Here is a 24033-nt window from a genome sequence, read left to right as displayed (position 1 = left end):
TAAATCCCACCCAGAGAATAAATGACAAATCCAGTAAAAAAGTGTTCAGGTATATCCTATAAGCACTATGTGAAAGCCACCTGAAAGCCTAATATGTTCTGAACCTTTCTTGTTTTAAGCTGTGTTTTTATTTTGTATTTTTATTAAAGGTGAGCAGCAACTCTTACTAAAGGAATTACCTTGATCACTAGTTAAAGTAATGCTTTAATTCTGTTGTCTGCTAAATGTTGGACTATACTAGGAACTTCTAGCAAAAATGGTACACAGCAATTAGGCATTTTAGGAACTGTTATTCAATATGCCTAAAGGCAGGAAAGTGAGAAGCACTGTGCTACAAAATTAAGAGATCTGAAAGATACCCAAAACTCTAAATTATTGTAAATTAAGATGCTTCCCACATTAGATAATCCCTAAAATTAACCAGTTTTTTTTTTAAAAAAAAAATTAGATTTGGCTTAGCATACTTTGCATATGATATATGATTTGAAAAATTAGAAAACCTGAAATTTTTGCAAACCATATGTCTCAATTTGAAGGTATTTCTAGCATCAGAATAAAATCAGCACAAATACACACCTTGAAGGGAAAGAATATTACATTATCAAAATAATCATTTGACTCAATTACTGTAATATATAACAAATGGAATCAGTATAAAATTTAGTTATAATGTAAACTAGATTTTCTATCTTAAAATTTGCAATACTGCAATAAACAGAGATTGAGGCTCAATTCAATACAACACTATAGAAAGAAGTGTTCTTCAAGTCTTCAATTCTAAAGCCCCTAAAGATTTTTGGGTAAAAAAGAGTACAGCAGGAAAGAGATGATATTATATCTACACAGGTCCTCACCATATATAATTTAATTCTATTACTTTCAAGTGTCTGTGTGGAGAAAGAAGAAAAAGACTACCCCCATTTCCATTCCTTAAATTTCAGTTATTACTCTTCAAAGGAGACAGGGAAAAAGAATTTCTTAAATTGGGATAAACAAGTGATAAAGAAAAATACTTATATTTTATATACTTATATTAATTATATCTCAACAAACTTAACAATATTAAAGCTTATATGAAAAGAATTAAGTGGGGAATAAACAATTTTGCTGCAAGAAATTTACATACGATCCTAGGAGTTAAGAATGTAATTTGGAGGTAAACTGAAGCATTTACCTTTATTTAGCAAACATGTGATTTCCCAAAGAAGTGGTAAGACGTTCTTCTCATGAAAGTTAAAATATGAACTACTGTATTGCTTCCTATTGATTAATGAATGGATGTGCATGATTCAGCTGCATTTCTCTCCAGGAGTTTTGGAGTATAGCTTGAAAAATGATTTGACATTCCCATGATAGCAAGTGATTGCAGGCAATCATGAGTTCATAGCAAACTGGACAATGGAAAAGTATTTAAGAGGGAGCAGCACTATTTCCTTGACAATTTTTCAAGAAATGCAACAAGATTATCAAACTTCAAAAATTATTAGTTTATGAATAAAAGAGTTGTCCTCAATGACATCAGAGTGAATTAACTGGCTACTTAATATGTCATTATTATCTTCAGATCGAATATTAAATGAAATAACACTGGTACAATAGAAAAGAGAGGCAACTAATTTAACACCTTATCTGGAAGTTTTAGATGAATTTCAGTGAACAATTCTATTCCTATTTCTTGCCTCCCACAATTATTTTCACCTTAATCAGCAAGACAATTCAGACCACAGACCAACACAAATTTTATCTATGTAAAACACCAAAGCTTGCTTGTGGTCAGCACTGCAAAGTCAGATATTCTTCTTCTCCCTTAAATTGTTAGTGATCTGCTTCATGTCTACTTTAAATTTAGTAAACAATATTGAAAATATATACCAATTTCATGAATTGCATATAAGTAAAAAAAAAAAAAACTTAACAAGCTAAAGTAATTGCAGTGAAATATTTGATTGAGGAAATGTAATAATAAATGGAACTATCAGTTTTACCTTACACTTAGCTCTATCAAGTTACCATTTTTCATAATAATGTTTGCTTCCTTAAATTTATATTTAAGCAAAAAAAAGCATAGACATAGAAATATGCATGTTTTTATTTTACTGAAGGTGTTATTTATACATCCAACAAGATGATATAACTTACACATCCCCATTATACATGTATCATTTACACAAATCCCAATACATGTTTAAAGATTAGTATTTATTTTTCTGTAAGAGCTAAAGTCCTTGGGACAGCGCAGAGATGGGGAATCAAAAAGCACAACATTTGGTCATGCTATTAGAACACCTTAATCTACACACATATCTTCTCATATCATGGCCAGTTACAAAGACAGCTACATGAACTCAAGAGAAAAAAAAACCAACTACTCTAAGGAACTCCTGTCAAATATAGCCCACATGCATCCCAAAATACAACTTGCATTATAAATGTGGGTCTCTGCAGCATTAAGAGTCATACAATTTCTCATGTAGACTTTTCTGCTTTGTTTGCCCAGTAGGTAAGTTTTTCTTAGAACCTTTCCAAACACAGCTATTGACTTGATCATCCTGAGTCATATATGAATAGAAATAGTTTGAGTAATTGCAACACTAAAAAATAATTTGTATTATTTCTTGTTTACTGATATTTTATTCTGATGATTGAATATATGTAACAAACTTGATCTTGGAAAGCATTCAATCATTTTATTTTAGTTAGAACATCTATTTCATCAAAAACATTGCCTAAGATTTTAAAATTGTTAAAGACCACTAGCGAAGAAAAAAAATCAAACATCTGTTTGTAAGATATTTTTCTGGGATTAAACATAAAAATGTAAAACTATGAGATATAATTTTTCTAATGTATTAACATATCCTCTTTGGCAACCTTAAAGATAGTCATATTAATTATTCAGGATTTACATCTCCCATTCTACTTTCAACAAAGTTCCTTATTTTTATTTGTAACTAGTACTTACAAACTTCAGAAAGCATGTTTTTAAGTTGAGGTGAGTAAGTAAAAATTAATTTCTCCAAATTCCAAAGGTAGCCATTAGCTAAATCTGGCACTAACTTCCTTTGTAATTAATCTAATTATTATTCCAGTTTTACATTGGTTCAAAATCAGATTTTTGTATTAATATTTACATAGAATAATCCATGCAAATAAAGTAACACTTATCTTGATTTAAAAATTGTTTGGATACATATGCTCCTAAGTATTTAAAGCTTTATCTAAAATATTTCCTAACATTTTTGATATCATGTGAATGCAGGTTTACTAAGATTTTTTTAAATTAACCATTAAGCCTGACAGCCTCATAAAACTTCACATTTCTTCTTGTGCTGTATTAGGGGGATTAAGAAACATACCATGTTCAAATACATTTAATAAACTTTCCTGAATATATTTGCATATTTATTTATTTATATATAAATAAATAAGGTAACTCCGGGCGGCTTACAAACACAACTAATTGTTTACTAGCAGGGTGGCTGCTAATGTTTCTATAATTAAAGTGAATACAAGGGATAATGGATACCCTGTTCAATACCTTTAAAAATATAATTTTGCTAAATCTAAATTACGGTGCCTTTTTAAATTAAACCGATCTATATTTTAAAAAAAAACTGGGTCTAAATTTGAATTTAATGTAAACAAAGAACATGAAAAAAGTTCAATTTACTGTACTTGCTAATTTGCTAGAATTACAATCCAATAAATTGATAACTAGTTCCTCAGAAACATCAAATTTTTTAAAAAATCATTGAATTCATCTGCTGTCTTAAACATGCAATTCCAAAAATAATGCATGCTATAACAGTTAAATGTAATTAAGTATATATTATGGATATAACCAGATACATATCAGCATCATTATCTAATTTTTAAGAATTCAGGTACTCAGTTTCTCTACTTTCCATCAACGTGATCACTGTCACTCTTATATTGTATGCTCGAAACTGAAAACTACAACTGCCCTAAAGCATGCATTTTCATACTACCAACAGTAAATGATATTAATTTTAAAACCACCTTTTCAACAGTTAAACTACATCATCAGGTCAACCCATATATTTAAAGTTAAACTTGACAATCTGCACTTCATTCATAGCAATGAAGCGGACAGGAACACAGACTAAATGCTTTTCATTGTAATATTCTGTAGGTAGTGAATGTCTGTTTAACATACATAGATATTCAGTAATAAAAGCTTTGTTATTATTCCAACTAAAATACTGGAACAAATAATTGAAATCTGACATTATTACAAAACACTTTTTATAATAATACAATAATTGTATCTAATTATTGCAATAAGTATAATACAAAACAAGTCCAAAACACTTTTTCCAAAACAAATCACAAACTTAAAAACAAAAATCAGTAGGCTAAAACATGGTTGACCTTGTAGAGAAAATGGCACAAAGTAGAAGCAAGCCTACACTTGCTTCTATAGTTGATAAATATGGTCAACTGGTTTAAGATGCAATCCATGCAGTTATTTGAAAGCAAGCCTCATACGCACAAGAATATATAACCCTACAATTTTTTGCAATTTGTGGAAATGTTCTTCCAAGGAGCCATAGTTAAGTCAGACCATAGTTAAGTCAGTATAAATGACTCTAATAAAAGTGAACATTTTTAGTTTTCTGCATAAACATTAAAACATGCCAGTTTCCACCCAGTCTTTCTAAAATAGGAAATCACAACTGTATAAGCAAGAAGACATGATGGCAGGTAGAAGTAAAAACAGTACAATGACACCATTTTCCAGAGCAATGAAACTGAGAAATATCTCCCACTGAAATCAGCTGCGCTCCATTCCAAATTCAATAAGCTGAAGTGCAAGCTTTTTAGTGATCCTATTTCTTTGTAAGAAATTTACACAAAGTGTTGTACATTAAATATATGCAAATGATTTTTTAAAACCTATCTTCTTCATAGATAATTCTCAGGTTGCCAACCTGACTAAGACGAACAATGGACTTGACCATTAACCTAACACAGCTCTCATATTTTAAAAACAATTACAGGTAGTCCTCAATTTATGACTACAATTGAGCCCAAAATATATGTTGTTAAGTGAAAAATTTGTTAAGCAAACTTGTCAAATTTTACGACTTTTCTTGCCACATTTGTTATGTGAATGACTGCAGTTGTTCAATTAGTAATGTGGTTGTTAAATGAATCCGGGCTCTCCACTGACTTTGCTTGTCAGAAGGTTATAAAATGACTCCTGAACACTGCAACTGTCATAAATATGAGTCAGTTGTCAATGTAAATCACATGACCCCTGGGATGCTGCAATGGTCACAAGTGTGAAAAATGGTCATAAGTCACTATTTTAGTGTCATTGTAACTTCAAATGGTCACTAAAAGAACTGCTGTAAATCAAGGACTACCTGCATACAGAAACATAGCGAAAAAAGCTGTAACTAAAAAAGCTGCCAGATCTGAAGTATTCTGGCCCAAATTTGTATTCCGCCTTTCACTGCAACCAGGAGATACAAAATCAGAACCAATCTCATCCAAAACATTTGACAATGCCTTTCCCAAACAGGCAACCATGAGATTTAGGACAGAGCACTTTGTAAAGGGTCAAAGGAAAGGGGAAGGAAGAAAAAAAAAGCAGCAGCAAAGCTGCACCTGTTCACAGATAATTCAGCCTTTAAGGGGCGAGGGTCACTGCAAAACTAAAAAGAGTCCTCCTCCCATCCTCACACTGGCCCCAGCAAGTCTCTCCAGCCCAGTTCCAGGCCTTTGTACTCCGCTTACCCAGATGTCCTAATAATCTGCAACTTTCAAACTTATCTGTACAATAATCATAGGGAACTCATTTCCATTCATAGTGAAGTGGAGGGTGATATAAGAGACATTTTATAGGAAACATAAGACGCTATGGAGTAGGACAGAGATCAGCAAAATGGGACTCCAGAGGTTGGAATGAAACGTTCATCATTGCTGCTTTGAAGGCTGCTTGGGAGTTAACATCCAACATCTGGACAAACATCCCTCCACCCATTTGTAAGGGAATAATATAAGCCACATGCTTTCTACCATTTTCGTCCATCGATGTATGTATCTCTACACACTAACGTCACACAGAATTAATCACGGAGGTTTTATTCTCTCTCTCTCTCTCTCCCCCACCCCCAGCCACGGGGAGCCTTCCTGAGGCGGGGAGTGGTGGAGCGAAGCGCCTTCCCGCCGCCGCGCTCTCCTCCTCCCGGGCGCCGTGACTCACCTGTTCCCTGCGCACCCGGCCTACTCCTCCCCGCCGCCGCTCCCGCCGTCGCTTCCGCCGCCGCCGCCGCCCTGGGCGGAGAGGGGGGGAGAGTGCGAGGGGGGAGTCCGTCCTCCCGGGCCTAAAAGTCGAGCCACACGGGGAGGAAAAAGAGGAGCGTGGCTCGCTCCGAGAGCGGAGACCACCCGACGGCGGCCGCCCGCTGCTCCTGTTCGCCGCGGAGGCCAACCGGAGGGGCGGGGGGAATAGAGGGGGGGGGGAGAAAGAGCCGGCCCAAATCGCTGCGATTGCGCCTGCGCGACCAACCCTCTTTTTTCCTCCCTTTTTTTCTACCACTTCCGGCCCAAAGTGAAGCGCCGGAAGCTGCTGCGCAGGCTTCTGACGTGGACTGTCAATCAATAAAGGAGAATATTTGTAGTTTAGGGTTAAAATGAGGGGTCCTTGGGAGGTCTCTGAGCTGGCTTGTTTTCTTGCAGACGTTACGTTACCCAAACTTCGTAACATCTTAGTTTGACGTTACCTAGTTTGCGGTAATGAAACCTCTGCAAGAAAACAAGCCAGCTCAGAGAGCGCCAAGGGCCCCTCAGTAAAACGTCAATGCCAAACGTAAAGGCATTTGAAAGTACGTCATGGCGGGTGCTTCTGGCCTAGCAGTTGGAATTTCATCTCCTCCGGGTTTTTCTTTAGTACTAAAAATCGCCCGGAGGACTTTCCCCATAAAGGTGACCCCAGACCTGACCGCCTTCGCGGCCATTGAAAGTCGTAGTCAGACCTGAATCTTTTGTCTACCTCGTGGAATATAAAAGGCCTTCATGCTTCTGCGTGCTTTAACCGCAGCAAGAGAAAAGGAGCGCTCCCTCCGAGCGGCGGAACCGACCCACAAATGATAGCATTCTTGTATTTTCCCTTCTTCTCCCTTCGGATGTGGAAGCAAAGGGCTCTCTTCACGACGCTTCTCTATGGGTGCCAAAAAAAGGGGGTGTGCCGCTCTAGCGCTCTCATCTCCCTGGTAAAAAAAACCCCTGCGGTGGTTTGACTTCTAGAAACTCCGGAGAGAGAAAAATGACGGCTCGGTTTCGGAAGAGACCGCGCGCTTGCGAGTTATAAAGACGGAGCGCGCGAGGCCGCCCTTTTCCCCCCCTCCCCCTCCCCCTCCCACTTGCAGCTCGCGCGGCTTTTCACAACCGGGCAACCGCTTCTTTTCCCACCAAAAGCACTGGGCCCTGGCGGGCGGGCGGGTGGGAGGGAGGGGGGGGGCAGCTGCCGAACACGCGAGGACTACGTTACCCAGGCTGCACTGTGCTCGCGTTCACGTGACCCTCCCGGCTGCTCGGTGGATCCTTCCTTCCCACCAGATGGGAAAATGGCAGGACTGAGCCCCGGGGATCGCTGGGCCGAAGGTAAGGCTCTGCGCCGATGACGCGGGCCACAGCCGGGGGAAAGGGCCGGATTGGGGGCTTAAATCTTATTAAGGGACATCGGTGCTCCGGTTACCCAGAGAGGAGACCCTTCTTATGAGACATCACTGACCAAATCACATATTGTGGCTCCAGCTTTTTAAATCAGAGAGATGGATACGGGGGCACTTTTCAAATGAGAAATGCAAGTTGGAAGAAAGGAAAGGGAGAGCGCTTTAGGAAGGCGATGCTTCTATTGACAGATAAAGGGTATAAAAAAAAATATTGAACTTGCAAAGTTTGTGAGTTTGCATAGAAAGGTATAAATGTCTTCCTTCTTCTTGCCTGCGTGATCTTTTCAATTTTTCTTAGTTCAGGGGTGTGTGTGTTTACCAGTGAAAGCCAAAATCATTCACACACGTGGATTGCGTCAGTTTGTGCTGCTGTTTAAAAATCAATCACCTTGGAAAAGCATTTTTTTTTCTTGCAGCAGATAAACATACCTGCGCTTTGATATGTCTCAGGTGACAGGAGGAGCAGAGGCCAGCAGGGTAATGCAGCTAGGTAAAAACAGGAAGAAGTGTTGCTTGAATGAGATTTGAGAGTGGAAGTTAGCTTTTAGTTCTGAGGAACCACGGATAGATTGTAGAATGCAAAAGAATGAGGGGAAAAAAAGTTTTGAACTCTGGGGGGGGGATTTTTAACCTATTGTGCAGTTTGGGCAAGGACATATACCCAAGGTATTGCAATTTATGCAACTACGTAGAACTTTAAGGAAAATCTTGCACATAATTGTAGACAGAACACTGGATGTACATGCAGGGCGGCTAGAAATACAGCATAAAAATAGGGTTGCATGAGTTTTTTAAATCTACATTACTAATGAAAATATTTGGTGGGCCGGCATCGCTGTTGGACCACATGTTAGAAATGAATTGAAATTTACTGTATAACTTGTCCTTCTGAACCATAGGAAGAACTTAGGTTTCCAACAGAATTCACACACCAAGAGATGTGTGTGAATTGCTTCCAAACCTTATGTGATGGTTTCTTAAGAACTGCTGAATTACCATCCTTGCTTATTATCATTTCAAAGTTTATATTTTTAATATTCTTCGTAATTAGCTTTCCTGAAAAAAATCATTGCAAAGTTTTAGAGCTTTAGATTTAAGCAAAGATGTGGAGAGATGGATGTATCATGATTTTAACGGACTTCCAGTTTTGTTGTGCATTTTTGTATGTATTTTATAAGTTAATGACTCAAGATAAAATAGGATAGATAGATATAGATATAGATATAGATATAGATATAGATATAGATATAGATATAGATAGCTGTGCATGGGTATTTTGAAGTATGTCATTTGTGATCCACTTTGGTAAATATACATACATAGGAAGGCTGTCATTGTTTCAGCATTAATTGATGAGCTGAGAAGAAATCCATGTCCATTGGAGGAAGTAAGAAACAATTTTGATTGCTGTGGCTGTAGTGACTGTATAAGAATGAAAAAGGAACATATGTGTGACAGTGGAAGAAGCCAGTCAACATTTGGAGAAGGCAGCATGACCTACACCAAGGAACAGTTACTTGGAGTTCAAAGGTAAATAGGAACTTGCCTAATTAGAATATATTCATACTTGTAAGGCTTGCAACCTGTTTAATTAATAAATTTATAAAACTAATCTCTATTTTCCCAAATCTGGTGCCCACCAAATAGGTTGAGCTGTGTGTCTTATTATTTAGGAATTGTTAAATTAAATAAATCTAGGAATTATGAAAATTGTGTAACAAGACATTTGGAGAGCTCCTGATTTGGGATGTTCTGTTCACACTGGGCATGTTATCTTGTATACACAGAATTTCAATTAAATAATTCATTACTGACTTCAGATAATGGCTTACCAAAGAAATGAAATCCTCTGTTTCATTTGGAATGGAGCCGTCCATATCTTATATATTGTACAGAAGCTATGCCAGTTTTGAATAACATGGGGATACTATAAAATGCTAAGAAGATCCCACCTATTTATTGTCAGAAGAATAGTAGTTGTCAAGTTCTGAGTGTGAGATTTCAATTGGCTCAATGACTACAGAAATATATCTTGCTTAATTATACCAAAAGTTGCTAGACAATCCAGGAAGCATAGGACAAGTGTTCTCGCTCAAACATCTATAGGATCAGAGGCTTTTGTCAGAATTATGAAAGCAGTGTTGTGACCCAAACTCAACCCCTTACATATGTGACAACAGATGTACAAAAGCACTGGAACTGGCATCACAATAGTGCAACACAGGTTTCATTATGTAAGTTTAACTTGGATTGCACTCGATGCCCAAGAGCAGCTGAAACTTTTTCTATCAGTGAAGCAAATCTGCAAAGTATAACAAAATTAGAAAAGCACCTTACTAGGTTGGAAGGTATGCTTTAGCATTAATAAGAATCTGTAATAGTATTTGGCAAAAAGTTAAAAAATTAAAGAATTGTGCTTGTTTTGTAGAATAAAGGAGAGTAAGAATTACTATGAAATTCTAGGCGTAGGAAGAGATGCGAAAGATGAAGAACTAAAGAAAGCTTACCGAAAACTTGCTCTTAAATTTCATCCTGACAAGAATTGTGCTCCAGGAGCAACAGATGCATTCAAAGGTAGGTGAAACAACTTGACAGGGACCACAACAAACTTTGAAGATCTTCCAGTGCTGTGTTGGCTAACAGGAAGATATTTTTAGAACATGTTCCTACATACAATTGTAGTATTGTAGAATTCTAAGTGAAACACTAAGAAAGATTCTAATGTTGTCACCTCTTAGGAAATAGTTGCTACTTGGATATTCCTTACATACAATTCTTTGTAAGCATTTGATGTCAGTGATTGATGTAACTTGTCAGGTTAGTCTGAATCCTAATCTAGATCATATGGTGATTTGAAATTCCATATTTCTGTTCCCATTGGGCATTAAAGGTGGCTGTGTGTTGGCAGGCAATACATAATTAAGAAAACAGTAAAGCAAGCACTATATTCAGATCTCATTCCAAAGAGAATGTGTATTAAGTACAATAATAGTTACTACCAGGAAGGATGTGAAATGAATACAAAATAATATTGGAATGACTTGCCTATAAAGGAGTTCATGTCATGCTAGGGTACAATCTTCATGAAAACTAGAGTGGTTCATATCTAAGACGCTTTCTCAAATTACATTTTTGCCCAGGACTCAGGTTTCTTTTATCTAATCATTGACTTGGTTATCTTTCTCCTGTTCTTCCACGTTATTTCTTCTACCATTACCGTTTCCCAATAGTCAAATAATAGAATACAAACATTAGACATTTCTGCTGTATGTGAAACAAAAAGATGTTTTGTCGGAGTTACTTCTATAATATGGTTATGTATTTCATCAGGGTTTCTTTTTTGATTGGTTTTCTTTATTTTTCTCTTCCACTCTACAGCAATAGGCACAGCTTTTGCAGTTTTGAGCAACCCTGAAAAGAGATTACAGTATGATCAGTTTGGAGAAAAGGAAGATACTTTTTATACCAATGTGCCCAACCACTATAACTATTACAGAGAATTTGAAGCAGATATAACGCCAGAAGAAATATTTAATATGTTTTTTGGAGGGAATTTCCCAACAGGTACGTTTTTTTTTTAAGCTGTGCTTTAAAGTGCAATGAAAGGTACTGTTCAGTCATCTGTATGAGATTCTGTCCCCTGCTTCATGGGGCCTTTAATTGCTGATGAAGCTCCAGATATGGTTTTGATGACTATCTGAAGTTTCCAAAGAACTTCAGAAACCAATTAGCTATATTTTCTTTAAAAGTGCTGCGTATATGGCTACTTAACAAGATACAATGCTATTTCAACTAGATCATGTCATTACACATAGTTCTGTCGGGTAGGAAACATAAAATAGCTTTTCTCAATTATTTAGGCTTATCCTGCTCTGAATACCACAGTAAATTTATTGGGTTTACACTTTGTTAAATTAAAATTTTCATTTTTTCCTAACTAATAGTAAAGAATTGTGGAATGCAGTCAATACATTTTTAGGCACATATTTATTTGTTTGTTTGTTTGTTCTTTCAATTTTTATGGCCGCCCATCTCAGTCAATGACTCTGGACAGCTTAAATATGTTTGAGAAGGGTGCTCTGCTTTATAGGAATGTTATTAAACTGATTTGTACTGCAGTTCTGAGAAATCTAATTTATGACAAAATCACTATGTAGGTGAGCCATAAGACGATATGAGGGTTACCAATTTAGTTTTATTGCTTTACTTCTTCAGTTTTGTCAGTATGCAGATGTAATATCACCAGAAACGGGAAAATCATGCAATTCTACAGTAGCATTGTATTCCTTTTTTTGCCTTAATAAGGCAAGTACTACATGTTTGATGAATGTTTGATCCCAAGTTCTACATGTAGAATTCTGCTCATTAGATATTCCCACTACTATAACATGCAGCCCTTTGAAAGTCTATGAAATGAAAACAGCATAGGAAGTGTCTTGTTTTTAATGGACTGAAAAAGCTCTTGCATTTATTTTTTAAAAAGGCAAGTTTGAAATGAGCTTTTTAAAAATAAAATGAAATAGTTTCTTATGCCACAAGCAATACAGGATAAAAATTGCACCTTTGTTCTATTGCTATTTCAACAGGAAATATACATATGTTTTCCAATTCTTCAATGGACCCCCCATGTTATCCACAGCGGAACAGACATGAGAGGACATGGGCCCAGGATGAACAGGAGGAAGAAATTAGACCACAGGTAATAGGGAAGGGAAGACATTATAATCATACATAAACAGTGCCGATTTATTGCCTATCCCTAAAAAAGGAAGCTTGGGATTATTATTTTTTTTGTAATTAGTAAATATTTGAACTATTTTAAAGTGAAGTGATATTTATGAATTAAGAAGGATCTTAATTGTAGCTTGCCTTTTAAAGAAAGATTTTGAAAGCATTTGCAGATTTATAGTTTTATATAAATGTGGCTACAAATTCCACTGAACGGCATGGTGTTTCCTTTGGTGAACGTTTTTTTCAATTGATTCAGAGACATAACATCAGTAAGTGGATGAAAGAGTTATCAAAGTTATACAGTTAATGCTGAGTATATCACTGATGAGAAATTAACCATAAAATACGAAGTATGTTGAATTATTTTTTCAATAGGAGAAGTAATTTAAATCTCTGAGCTGATTAACAAAATCTTTGCTGTTTTGTTATAGATGGGCCATATTTAGTTTCTAACTTCTCCTTTGTTATATTCTGACTAAATAACAAGCTGTCCTTTGCATAGCACATTGACCAACTCTGTCATGCAGTGACAATACACCTTCCGTTGAATTTGAATTTCTTAATGAATTAGTTAGACTAAACTCTAAATGGTTCTGTTTCCCAGATCTCCAGTTTTTATTCTTTCTTCTAAAGAAAATAGGAGCTAGAACAGGAATTACCATAATTGTAAACCTAGCACCAAATCCACTTCAAACTGCTACCAAACTTTCTGGAACACATTTAAAGAGTACAAGGCAGAAGGAGGAAATGATAATAACAGAATAACAACAATAGATAGATAGATAGACAGACCAGACCAGACCAGACCAGACCAGACCAGACCAGACAAATAATGAACCCTCATCCTTGCAGCGACATTGACAGACTCTACCTACCAAGGCAAATAGGTGGGCGTGGAATGTACATCAGATAGTTGAAGAAGAAAAAAGGGCTTTGGAAAAATATCTGAAGGACAATGAAGAAGATGCACTACTGGAGACACCAAACTGGCCTACAAGAAAGACCAATTGAAGAACAGAATGGAACCATGGGAAGACAAAGCACTACATGGCCAGTACATTTAAAAAAATAGCAGGGAATGCAGATAATAACAAGAGCTGGCAATGGCTAAGAGCAGGAAAGTTAAAGAAAGAGACTGAGGGATTAATTCTGGCTGCACAAGACCAAGCCTTAAGGACAAATGTATACAAAACCAGAATTGGAAATACAACAACAGACAGTAAGTGCCGCCTATGCAAAGAAGCTAAAGAAACAGTGGACCACCTGGTAAGCTGCTGCAAGAAGATTGCACAGACTGACTACAAGCAGCATCATGACAAAGTAGCAACAATGGTGCATTAGAAAATCTGCAAGAAATATCATTTGCCTGTAAGCAAGAACTGGTAGGACCATAAAATAGAAAAAAATCATAGAAGATGAAGAAGTTAAATTGCTCTGGGACTTCAGAATCCAGGCAGACAGGCACCTGCCACATAACTCCCCGGACTTAACAGTTGTCGATAAGAAAGACAAAAAAGTCTGGATAGTGGATGTGGCAGTGCCTGGAGACAGCAGAATAGAAGAGAAAGAACTGGAGAAGATAACAAAATACAAAGACCTACAAATAGAAATAGAACGACTACGGCAAAGGCAAGCAAGGGTAGTACCAATAGTAATAGGTGCTTTGGGTGCAGTCCCAAAACAACTGGAGCACTGTAGGCATTGACAAATTTGCCATCAGTCAATTGCAGAAGGCGGCTTTACTTGGAACTGCTTCTATCCTGCGACGATATCTGTAACATCAAACATCCAGATTTGCCTATCCCAGGTCCTTGTTAAGGACTCGATAGGTAGACAAAAATGCCAAACCCAGTATGAACATCTGGCTGACTGTGCGATTAATAAGAATAAGAACCTTGGATACTGTTCTAAACATCTGGAGCACCACTTGAATACCATTGGCACTGACAAAGTCAATTGCAAAAGGCAGCTTTACTTGGAACAATTTGACATTTAATATTCTTAAATAAGAATATTCCAAGGACCTTCCCTTGGACTCAACAGATGGACAAAAATGCCAAATTCTGTCTAAACATCTGGCTGACTGTACGACCAGCCACAATAAAATTTGTAAGCTGCGCAGCTCTTAATGACTGTGTGTAGATACTATTTTATTTTATCTATTTATCATTGTCAAAAATCTAAAAATCCAGATTGACCACCCCCCCCAGGTGCCATCAAATTAACTTGCATCCACAAACAAAACAAGCCTTCTAAAATGGAAAACCACGAGAGATTTTAGCATAAGATTAAATATTAATTTTTATGTTACATTTTTGCCGATGCTTTTGTTCTAAATTAAAACATAGCGCCCTATCTGGGATGATTCTGTTAACCATTGTAGTTTCCATTTTCGCCATATATTTCTTACATGCTTTACTAACTGTAGTTTTCATTTCCAGAATACCTACTCAGCATTTATCCAGTTACTGCCAGTCTTTATTATAATAGTTGTATCAATAGTAACTCAGCTGATGGCTACTAATCCACCCTACAGCCTCTTCTTTAAATCGTAAGTCTAGATCTGTTTCTTTGTGCTCTTGGGAGAATAGAGGCTACTTCTTGACACTAACTTTCCAACAGCAGGTTTAATCTTGGTGCTCAAAGAGGCCTCTACTTCATTATATATAAATGGCAGTTAATTTGAAAAGCTTTTTATCTTGGAAAATGCATACCCATAGCTATACATTCCAAGCTGAAAGTTTTTTTAAAAAGAGAACTTAATTTCCGTGCTGCAAATTATTTGAAGGATGGGACATTAAACCTATAAACTACTTTGACTTATTGCTTTATAGCAGTGATGGCTAACCTTTTTGCCATCGCGTGCCAGGAGAGGGGGGGGGCGGGGGAGGGTCACGCACGCACGTGCATGCGCGCGCACCCCCCCCTTTCCTGGCACATGATGGCCTGGTAGGCCCGTTTTTCTTTCTTACCTGGTTCCAGATCCTCTCTATTTATCTGGGAAGGGCGAAACAGCCTTTCTCACTCCCTCGGAGGCCTTCCAAAGGCTTGAAACAGCCCATTTCCCAACTCCCGGTGGGACAGGAAGTGACATTTTTTGCTGTCCCCAGCCTCCAGAGCCTCTCTAGGAGTCTCTGGAGGCTGGGGACAACAAAAAAAGTCACTTCCTGTCCCACCGGGAGTTGGGAAACGAGGCCTTTCAGGCCTCCGAGGGAGTGGGGAAGGCTGTTTTCGCCCTTCCCAGATAAATAGAGAGGATCTGAAGCCAGGTAAGAAAGAAAAATGGGCCTTGCCCACCCCTCACCCCAGGCCCTCCAGAGGCAGGAAACAGCCTGTTTCCCTACTTCTGGTGGGCCCAGAAGGCCCGGAAATCAGCTGGCGGGCGCGCGCATGCGCCCCAGAGCTGAGCTGGCGTGCCCACTAATATGGCTCCGCGTGCCACCTGTGGTACGCGTGCCATAGGTTCGCCATCACGGCTCTATAACAAGCAATATTGTTTTCATTAAAAACTTGAGCATTTTTTTTTTATTCTTTTATTATCTGAATACATTACATTAAGATCCACAATGCATTTTCAGATTAAATATTTTGATGCCAAAGGATGGATAGAAAAAGATTAAATTGTTTTCTGTGGTTTTGTACCAGGCAATTTGAAACAAAAACTAATCAGAAAAAAAAAGCCAGTCTTACTTTGTAAGTAGCCACTTGAAATAGAACGTTTTTTTAAAAAAAGAGTATCAAATATTACATGGCAGTTTAGGGATTTTGGGAGTTGTAATCTCAATATATCACAAAGAACCTTGGTTTGTGGAAGGTTGCTTCGTTGCATGTGAAATGTGGTTAGCTGCTATAGGCTACATTTAAAGCAAATAAAAACAGCACCAAACAGAGGCTGGAATTCAGACATTTACTATCTGTGATAGGAACATCTTTTCAATGATATAGCTCCAGGACACCTATAGAAATGCTTCCTTCTATATGGTCCTGCATTGTTCCTTCCCTGTACAGGCAGTCCTTGACTTATCACCGTAATTCATTTTGGAATTACAGTTGTAAATCATGCCAATTATTAAATGGACACCAGGTGACCGGGCCCAATTTTAGGATCTTTTTTACAGTGGTCATTAACTGAATGCAACAGTCAGTAAGCCAAACCATCATCTGTAATGCACTTTTTTTTTTTTGCCAGAAACTTGGAAGTAAATGCTGGTTTCTGGCCAAACAGTGTTGTAAAATTACAGTCAAGTGACTGCAGCATATGCTGCAAACAGGTGTAAGTGTGGGCCAGTTGCTGAGCACCCAAAATGCAATTATGTGACTGTGTGTGTGTGAGGTGGCTATCAGAATTTTGAATCCAGGTTGTAAGTAGTCTTAGGGAGGTCTTTTGGAACTTTGAACGGTCGTTAAGCAACTGGTCATAAGTCGAGGGCTACCTCTATCTTGTTTAGAACAGAGACAGAATTAATGGAGAAAAGTTTTAGAATCTTCTAAGCAATGTTGCAGAATCTGTTTCCCGGTATTTTTTGGTAGTAATTTTTACAATAATAGGATTTTAAAGTATTGTATGCCCTTCTGAATTGGGCACGAAGGATAAACAATTTTTAAAGGAAAGTTATTACAAATGAAATCGATAGCAAAGAGATTTATCATGCTAAATTACATCAGTACTCTTCCAAAGCATAGTGTTGCATCTTCTCATATTTTGTTTTCATGTTCCAGATTGTGCGCCTATGCCTTTCAGAAATGAGATATGAAGTAAAAAAAAATAATCTTATGATATTTAATTACTGGAAAACTGAAAAATCTGTAATTCTTGTGGGTAGTATTCTTTATGTGTAAACCATGATATATATGGAGGATTCTGAACCTTATAGGATTATATAAATGGATTACAACAAAGAAATATATTTTATTGTGGTAACAGAATGAAAGCTTCAATCTTCACTGAGGTATTGGAGCTGCAGGTCAACCATTTCTGCTTTGTATTCAAGTCGCATGATGTAAATACAGTACAGTAGTTTCTTCTGGTCAAAAAGAGATTTTGAGATGGAATTCACAGTTTGTTTTAGGGAGTTGATTTTTCTTTCTGGCTATTTGATGCTTGATGTAGTGGTCCTGATCAGTTTACAGGACACAGCTGTTTTAAATAAACCAGAAACGGGTGTTTTATAGCTGGAACTACTTGGAAGATGGGCCTGGTCATAATCAGCCACCCTTTGCCTAGGGCATGTCAGTGATTCCCCTTGTTCGCAGGAAATGTTAAACAGAAGTATTAATTGAGGGAAAAAGCTACTTCTGGTTTGCAATGAGGGCATTAATCTATTTCCTTCTTATTTCCTACCACAGGTCTCTAGGGCACACTGTTGTTAGAGAAACACAAAACCTGCAGGTGCCTTATTACGTGGATAAGCACTTTGAAAATAATTATCATGGAGAAGAACTTGAAGAACTTGAAAAACATATCGAGAAAGATTATATTGATCATGTCCAAACTAGTTGCAGGAAAGAAAAACAACAAAGTAAGTTTTGTTCTTTTCCCAAGCATCTGCATTGTTTTCAAATTTAGGTTAAAAACAAACAAACAAAGAAGCAGCTATAACCAGCTCAGCTGCCAAGAAGACTAAATGATATATAGCAAAAATACAGATATTTCATTCTGCTGTTGCCTACTGACAACATGAAATCCATGTATTTGATGTTAAGGATTTGTTTAAACGTAGTTGTTTATGGTTCTGATACCCCAGCTGTGTCAAAAGATTTCTCTAACCACTTTTTACAGCACTCATGGATGCTGTTCTGCCAGTTGTATCTAAGAATTATATTATATATATTTCTGGGTGTAAGTAGCTTTTCATTTTGACCAAAACAACGTAAGTCAGGCTTTGAAATGAATATAAAATGTGAAAAAAAATTTCCTGAAAGTGTGACTGAAATATACATTTCATCTTTCAGAATCAGAGTTATCTAACTTGGCCAAGCTATACCGAGATGAGCGATTGAAACAGAAAGCCGAATCCATAAAACTTGAGAACTGTGAAAAGCTCTCCAACCTCATAGGGATTCAAAGGAGTCGCCAATTGGCCGAGGCATGAGAGAACAACACTGTCTATTCTGTTGGCAGGAATTAGACTCTCTTTTATAATGAAGAGGAAAGGCGTAGAGAGAGAAAAGCATCCCATACAAACCACACACGGAATTATCATGTTCATGGAAACTGTATACAGTATGGACTGAGACATAGAGGAAGCACTTGCTGTAGTGTATACAGTACATTTCGTTTCAGAGTCCAGTAATTATTTCAGTGTTAGTGATTCTTCATTTACCTTCATTTTGTTATAGTCTTCATGTTGATACTTTGCCACTGTTTAAGTGCCAACTGGGTGCTTTGCAGGATCATAGCCATCATGCTTACTGAGCCTATGGTTTCTCAACTTTTACCTTGTAAGACATCATAGTTAGAAGAGAAAAAGATGGCATTAGTCTTTCATTTATGTATGTATAGATACATGCACAGGCAGTGCATACAGATACATGCACAGACATATATGCTGTACAAAACATGTGCAGTTCAGTTTCAAGAGAACTTTACAGACCAGCGTCTTAAGGATATATACCGTGTTATGTTGCAATACATAAAGCACTTGGAAAAGCTAAAGTGCTGCCTGAAGATTCATCATCTAAAAACAATATGAAAAAAATGGGGAGAGAAGACAAAGCAGGAACTGGAGCATTAACTCCTTATCTGGCCAATGGATGAGGATGGATTGGTATTCTGGTTGCCAGATGAGACTTGTACACAAAGAAAGAAAACAGCCTTAGGTCTCTAGAGCATGACATAAAAACATACTTTGGGAGAAGCCAAACCAGGTGGCTTCACGGATGTCAGAATGTGAGCTAGGTTCCCTTGGCCTAGAGGAAAGTTCTAGGCAGGCTAATGGGATTTATTTCCACCTAAGTAATACAACATTGTGACCTAAATTACATTTCTGTAAGCCTAAACTATGCTATCAGTACAACGTAGGCTGGTTCCTTCCGAGTGGGTTGAGATCTGAACACATCTAATTCAGTGGTGGGTTCTGCCCGGTTCCGCCGAGCCGGTAGCGGTGACGATATGATGTCACCGAATCGGTTCTGCCACTCCCCAATCCTGCGTTATTCTTACATTTTATTTGGCCCCACCCCCAATTTATTGCTGCCTCCTGAGTCCCAGCTGATGGGCTATAAGGAAAAAAACTGTTTAAACTCTTGCCGTGGGGCTTCAAAGGGCTGCCCTACAGCTGATCAGTGGTAAAAGGCAGTTTGGTGGTAGACTGGTGCCTCCAAAAACAAATGAGTAGGCCGGTGCCTGCAAAAATAAATGGGTAGACCAGTAGAGCTCTGCAAGCAGTTAAAAGCCTGGTAGACCAGTACCTCTGCTAAATCCTAAAGACTTGTCACATGACCATCAAGCCACGCCCACAGAGCCGGTAGTAAAAAAATTTAGAACCCATCCCTGATCTAATTCCTAAACTGAATGTATGTGGAGGTGCCATCTAAGGAATCTGTTATCATAGTACAGTGCTGGCATCCTGTATGCTGAATGTTTTGTTTGGAGGGGGCATGCTAAGATCCAAGGCACAAATGTTGGTAAATTCGTTTGCAAAGGTTCACTTACGACATAAGCAAAATGGTTGTAGCTAGAACTACTTTCAGATGAGGGTTCCAGCTGAAGCCTTGTTGTTCTCTGAATGAATATTGCCTGATTACAAAGCCTAGAGATAAAATCCATGCCTTTTTAGGGTCTGTTGGCAGGAAGCATTTGGCATAACTTTATTCTACAAATATTAATGGGTAACCTTATCCGTTGGGCTGTGATAGCATAGCAGCTGCAGTGTTTGCTTCTCGTTCCTCTTGTAAAACTTCTGAACACAGGGTCATAAATAATTCCCAACCAAAAGAAAATGTACAATACAGGTAATCCTCGACTTACAACCACAATTGAGCCCAAAATTTATGTTGCTAAGTGAGAAATTTGTTAAGTGAGTTTTGCTCCATTTTAAGTGCATCATTTAAGTGAATCACTGCAGTTGTTAAATTAGTAACACGGTTGTTAAGTGAATCTGGCTTCCCCATTAACTTTGCTTGTCAGAAGGTCGCAAAAGGGAATCACGTGATGCTGGGATGCTGCAATGGTCATAAATATGAGCCAGTTGCCAAGCATTCGAATCTTCATCATGTGAAACAATAAAATGTTAAAAAGTTATGACATTTGTGTATGTTATTTACCAAGCACATCTAAATTATATTAAAGTAACCAAAATATATCTATAATCCCCAAGGCATGTCACAACTTTTGAGCACCCCAACGTTTGGAAATTAAAAGTTGAAAAATTTGATATGCTCTAAATTGGGAATGCTGCAACCGTCTTAAATGTGAAAAATGGTCATACATCCCTTTTGTCAGTGTCGTCGTAACTTTGAACAGTCACTAAATGAACTGTTGTAAGTCGAGGACTACCTGTAATCGTCTGAAATATGATAGCTTTGAAAAAAATAGCATATCAGGTGATTGTGTGATTAAAGATTTTAATTGTTAGATTAAGTGATAAATGTGGCCTAATCCTATGCTACATTGTAACATGATCACTACATAACTTGAGTTTTATGAAATTACGTACTTTCATCAAAGGCAATTAATAGATATGCTTAAAGGGTTTTCTCTATCACTTTGAGATCCATTTTTTATCTTTAGTGTCCTTCTCACAATTCACTTGACCCCACACATCCCAATGTTGCATATCCTTGTTGAAAGGTGCAGGCTTATACATAGAAATATTCTTAAGACACCTTTCAGGGTTAAACAGTTTTCAAAGATGGTATCTGATAATAAAATTTGTTTTGAAAGACTTCATCAACCTTGTTTTACAAATGTTTATATTGCAAATGGCAGGAAAACCAACCACCTGAATTTTGATATCCAAAATTAACTCTGTATTTTGTCATATGCCCATTTGGCAATAGGTAAATCTATAGCAGATTTTTGCATAAACGTAAAGGCACGGTTCGGCCTTTGTGAAATAGTTTCTTTTTAAATGTTCTTCAGATGTGCATGAGTTCTGGAAAAAAATCTCATTTATTTTCACATCAAGCACCAATTGTTTTTTATTTATTTATTTATTTATTTATTTATTTATTTAAATGTTTAAGTTGTTGGTGATATTTATTTCTCTGAATGTACATATATATTGGCAAAATGGTGATTATATGATAGCATTGAATTATTACTGTATAGCTCACTTTTTTCAGAAAATATTTAGATGTGCAACATTCCAGAGGATTAATAAATAAGATGATTTCCTTATTTAGAGAAAAACACTTTGTCAGATCAATTTGTGAATTTGAAGTAAAGAGTTCTCCATTAATTTGACCACACTCTGGGATAATTTCAGTGCATCTGCTGTTGAAGATTTCACCCTTGGATTGAGAAACAAAAATCTTGTGTGTTTATGATGTATGTGTTTTATACACAATTCATTAAATGTAATGCTTTAAAAAGACACCTAGTGGCTGTATTGTATGAAAATTTAAAAAAAATGAAATAAAAGATATGGATATCAAAACTCCCAGTAAGATTTGTTGCACTTGGGAAGGGGGCTGGATTATTGCAATCAAATCCTTACAAATGCTGATTTGTGAGTGATAAAGCATCTCACAGACATGAAGTGAAATCCAGAAAAAAAGGATCAAAAACATTGGCTATCTCTAACAGGGCAAATCTGCGCCATTAAGCAGATACTATTAGAAGCCAAAATAAAGCGTTCATTCTGAATCCAAAAGATAATGCAGTTTGTCACAAACTAAGCAACTGCACTTTCTCAATAGCAGTTGATGGTTGTGTTTCAGTGCAATAGTTCTGGCACTGCATAATCAAACCACGTTTCCTCATGCAGATCCAGGTTGTGAAGAGCTCAAAGGTACGGCGTTACTTGATGTTGACAAAAAGAGTTTTGCAGAATGAAAAGGTAAAGTCAGAGGAAGAAAATACAGGTAGTCCTCAACTTGCAACAGTTTGTTTAATGACCGAAGTTACAATGGCACTGAAAAAAAGTGACTTAGGACTGTTTTTCACACGATCCCCATGGTCATGTGATCAAAATTCAGAGGCCTGGCAACTGACTTGTGTTTACGATGGTTGCACTTTCCTGGGGTCACGTGATCCTCTTTTGCAAACTTCAGACAAGCAAAGTCAATGGGGAAGCCAGATTCACTTAATAGCCGTGTTACTAATTTAACAACTGCAGTGATTCATTTAACAAATGAGGCAAGAAAGGTCGTAAAATGGGGCCAAACTCACTTAAATGTCACTGGATAACCAACATGTTGGACTCAATTGTGGTTGTTAAGACTACTTGTACCAGTCGAGGCAAAAAAATGAAATACAGGTAGTCCTCAAATTACGACAAGTGAGCCCAAAATTTATGTTGCTAAGTGAAACATTTGTTAAGTGAGTTTGTCTCATTTTACATCTTCCTACATTTGTTAATTGAATCACTGCAGTTGTTAAATTAGTAACACAGTTGTTAAGTGAATCTGGTGTCCCCATTTGACTTTGCTTGTCAGAAGGTCACAAAAGCTGATCACATGACCCCGGGACAGTGCAACCATTGTAAATGTGAATCAGTTGTCAAGCATCCGAATGTAAATCACGTGACCATGGGTAATGCTGCTATGGTCGTAAGTGTGAAAAATGGTCCCCAGTCACTTTTTTTCAGTGCAGTTGTAACTCTGAACGGTCACTAAGCAAACTGCTATAAGTTGAGGACTACCTGTAGAGGTTGCCCAGCAAGGAAAGAAACAACTTGACTTTGACCCAAAGATCCAGTGTCGTTGAGAGGAGAAGCGAAACGACTTCAAAGAAAAACCAGAAAGCCCAGTTGCCTCTTGGAAAAAAAAAGCACCTTTGGAGACAACCATGACGTGGATGACTCAGAATCTCCATAAACCCGACAGAGATCTTTGCAGTGCTTCTTGATGGCCTACAGGCTACAAATGGTAATGTGGGCAGCGTGAGAGAAAAGGCCAAAGATGTGCTTGGTAGCAGGTGGGCCAGGCAAGGGAAGTGACACCATTTGAGCATCTCAGGAGCCAGGAAGAAAATGAGCGGGAGGTCAATTTGTCTTTTTTTGCCTTCCAAATCCAGAGGTACTGGTAACATCAAGGCCACAGAGTGTTGTGCGAACCCAAGTCCTCGATTCATTAGGAAGACTTCGGCCTACAGAGCCGTCCTCCGGCCGCCAAGCAGACTACTCTCGACTAAATACAAATAGCAGGGGCAATTGCTGTGTGTTAGGTTTCCTAGCCTTCCCTTCCCCACTATCCTGTCAGAGCTGAAGAAGCTTCTTGGATGAGAAGCAAAACGTCTTCAAAAGGAAAAAAAAATCAGTAAGTCCAGTTGCCTCCTGAAAAAGTACTTTTGGGGCAACCATGACTTGGATGACTGAGAATCTCTACAGGCTTTTAGCTATACAATTTGGGATAAACACCCTTGGAATGGTGTGGGAGTAGGAATGGATCTCCAGAGAAAAACTGTAGAGGAGCACCACTCAGGTGACTCTGAGGA

At 37.7% G+C, this 24033-nt stretch overlaps 2 protein-coding genes and 1 long non-coding RNA gene across 3 annotated transcripts in view; 1 reads left to right on the top strand and 2 right to left on the bottom strand.

The window, feature by feature from the left end:
* The window catches only part of ZC3H13 (zinc finger CCCH-type containing 13), a 51159-nt gene extending 44709 nt beyond the window's left edge, over positions 1-6450 (bottom strand). The window contains 1 exon segment of the mRNA XM_070933027.1: positions 6233-6450. The gene's annotated coding sequence lies outside the window, so the exon portion shown is untranslated.
* A 1040-nt stretch (positions 6451-7490) lies between these two features.
* DNAJC18 (DnaJ heat shock protein family (Hsp40) member C18) lies at positions 7491-21571 on the top strand. Its single transcript, XM_070933025.1, has 8 exons — positions 7491-7632; positions 9047-9233; positions 10132-10277; positions 11082-11267; positions 12290-12402; positions 14876-14985; positions 17781-17953; positions 18387-21571. The coding sequence occupies exons 1-8, from the start codon at positions 7596-7598 to the stop codon at positions 18524-18526; spliced, it is 1092 nt and encodes a 363-aa protein (XP_070789126.1). The 5' UTR covers positions 7491-7595; the 3' UTR covers positions 18527-21571.
* Positions 10711-24033, bottom strand: part of LOC139308987 (uncharacterized) — a 33656-nt gene continuing 20333 nt past the window's right edge. Inside the window, exons 2-3 of the long non-coding RNA XR_011599777.1 lie at positions 18758-18872; positions 10711-11114 (exon numbers count right to left, since the gene is read on the bottom strand). This is a non-coding gene — a long non-coding RNA (uncharacterized lncRNA). The remainder of the gene's footprint in view (positions 11115-18757; positions 18873-24033) is intronic.

The sequence above is a fragment of the Pituophis catenifer genome, unplaced genomic scaffold, assembly GCF_029215685.1.
Source record: "Pituophis catenifer annectens isolate HBS135680 unplaced genomic scaffold, rPitCat1.0.hap2 SCAF_1, whole genome shotgun sequence".
Classification (NCBI taxonomy): domain Eukaryota; kingdom Metazoa; phylum Chordata; class Lepidosauria; order Squamata; family Colubridae; genus Pituophis; species Pituophis catenifer.
This window is presented reverse-complemented; position numbering and strand designations above follow the sequence as displayed.

What these genes read in the sequence shown, in the direction of transcription:
- DNAJC18 (XM_070933025.1), top strand. Translation starts at nt 7,596, where the DNA reads ATGGCAGGACTGAGCCCCGGGGATCGCTGGGCCGAAG. An exon ending in AGGAAGAAATTAGACCACAG is followed by an intron (nt 12,403 to 14,875) that starts GTAATAGGGAAG and finishes TTTCATTTCCAG; the next exon opens with AATACCTACTCAGCATTTAT. An exon ending in CAGGAAAGAAAAACAACAAA is followed by an intron (nt 17,954 to 18,386) that starts GTAAGTTTTGTT and finishes TTCATCTTTCAG; the next exon opens with AATCAGAGTTATCTAACTTG.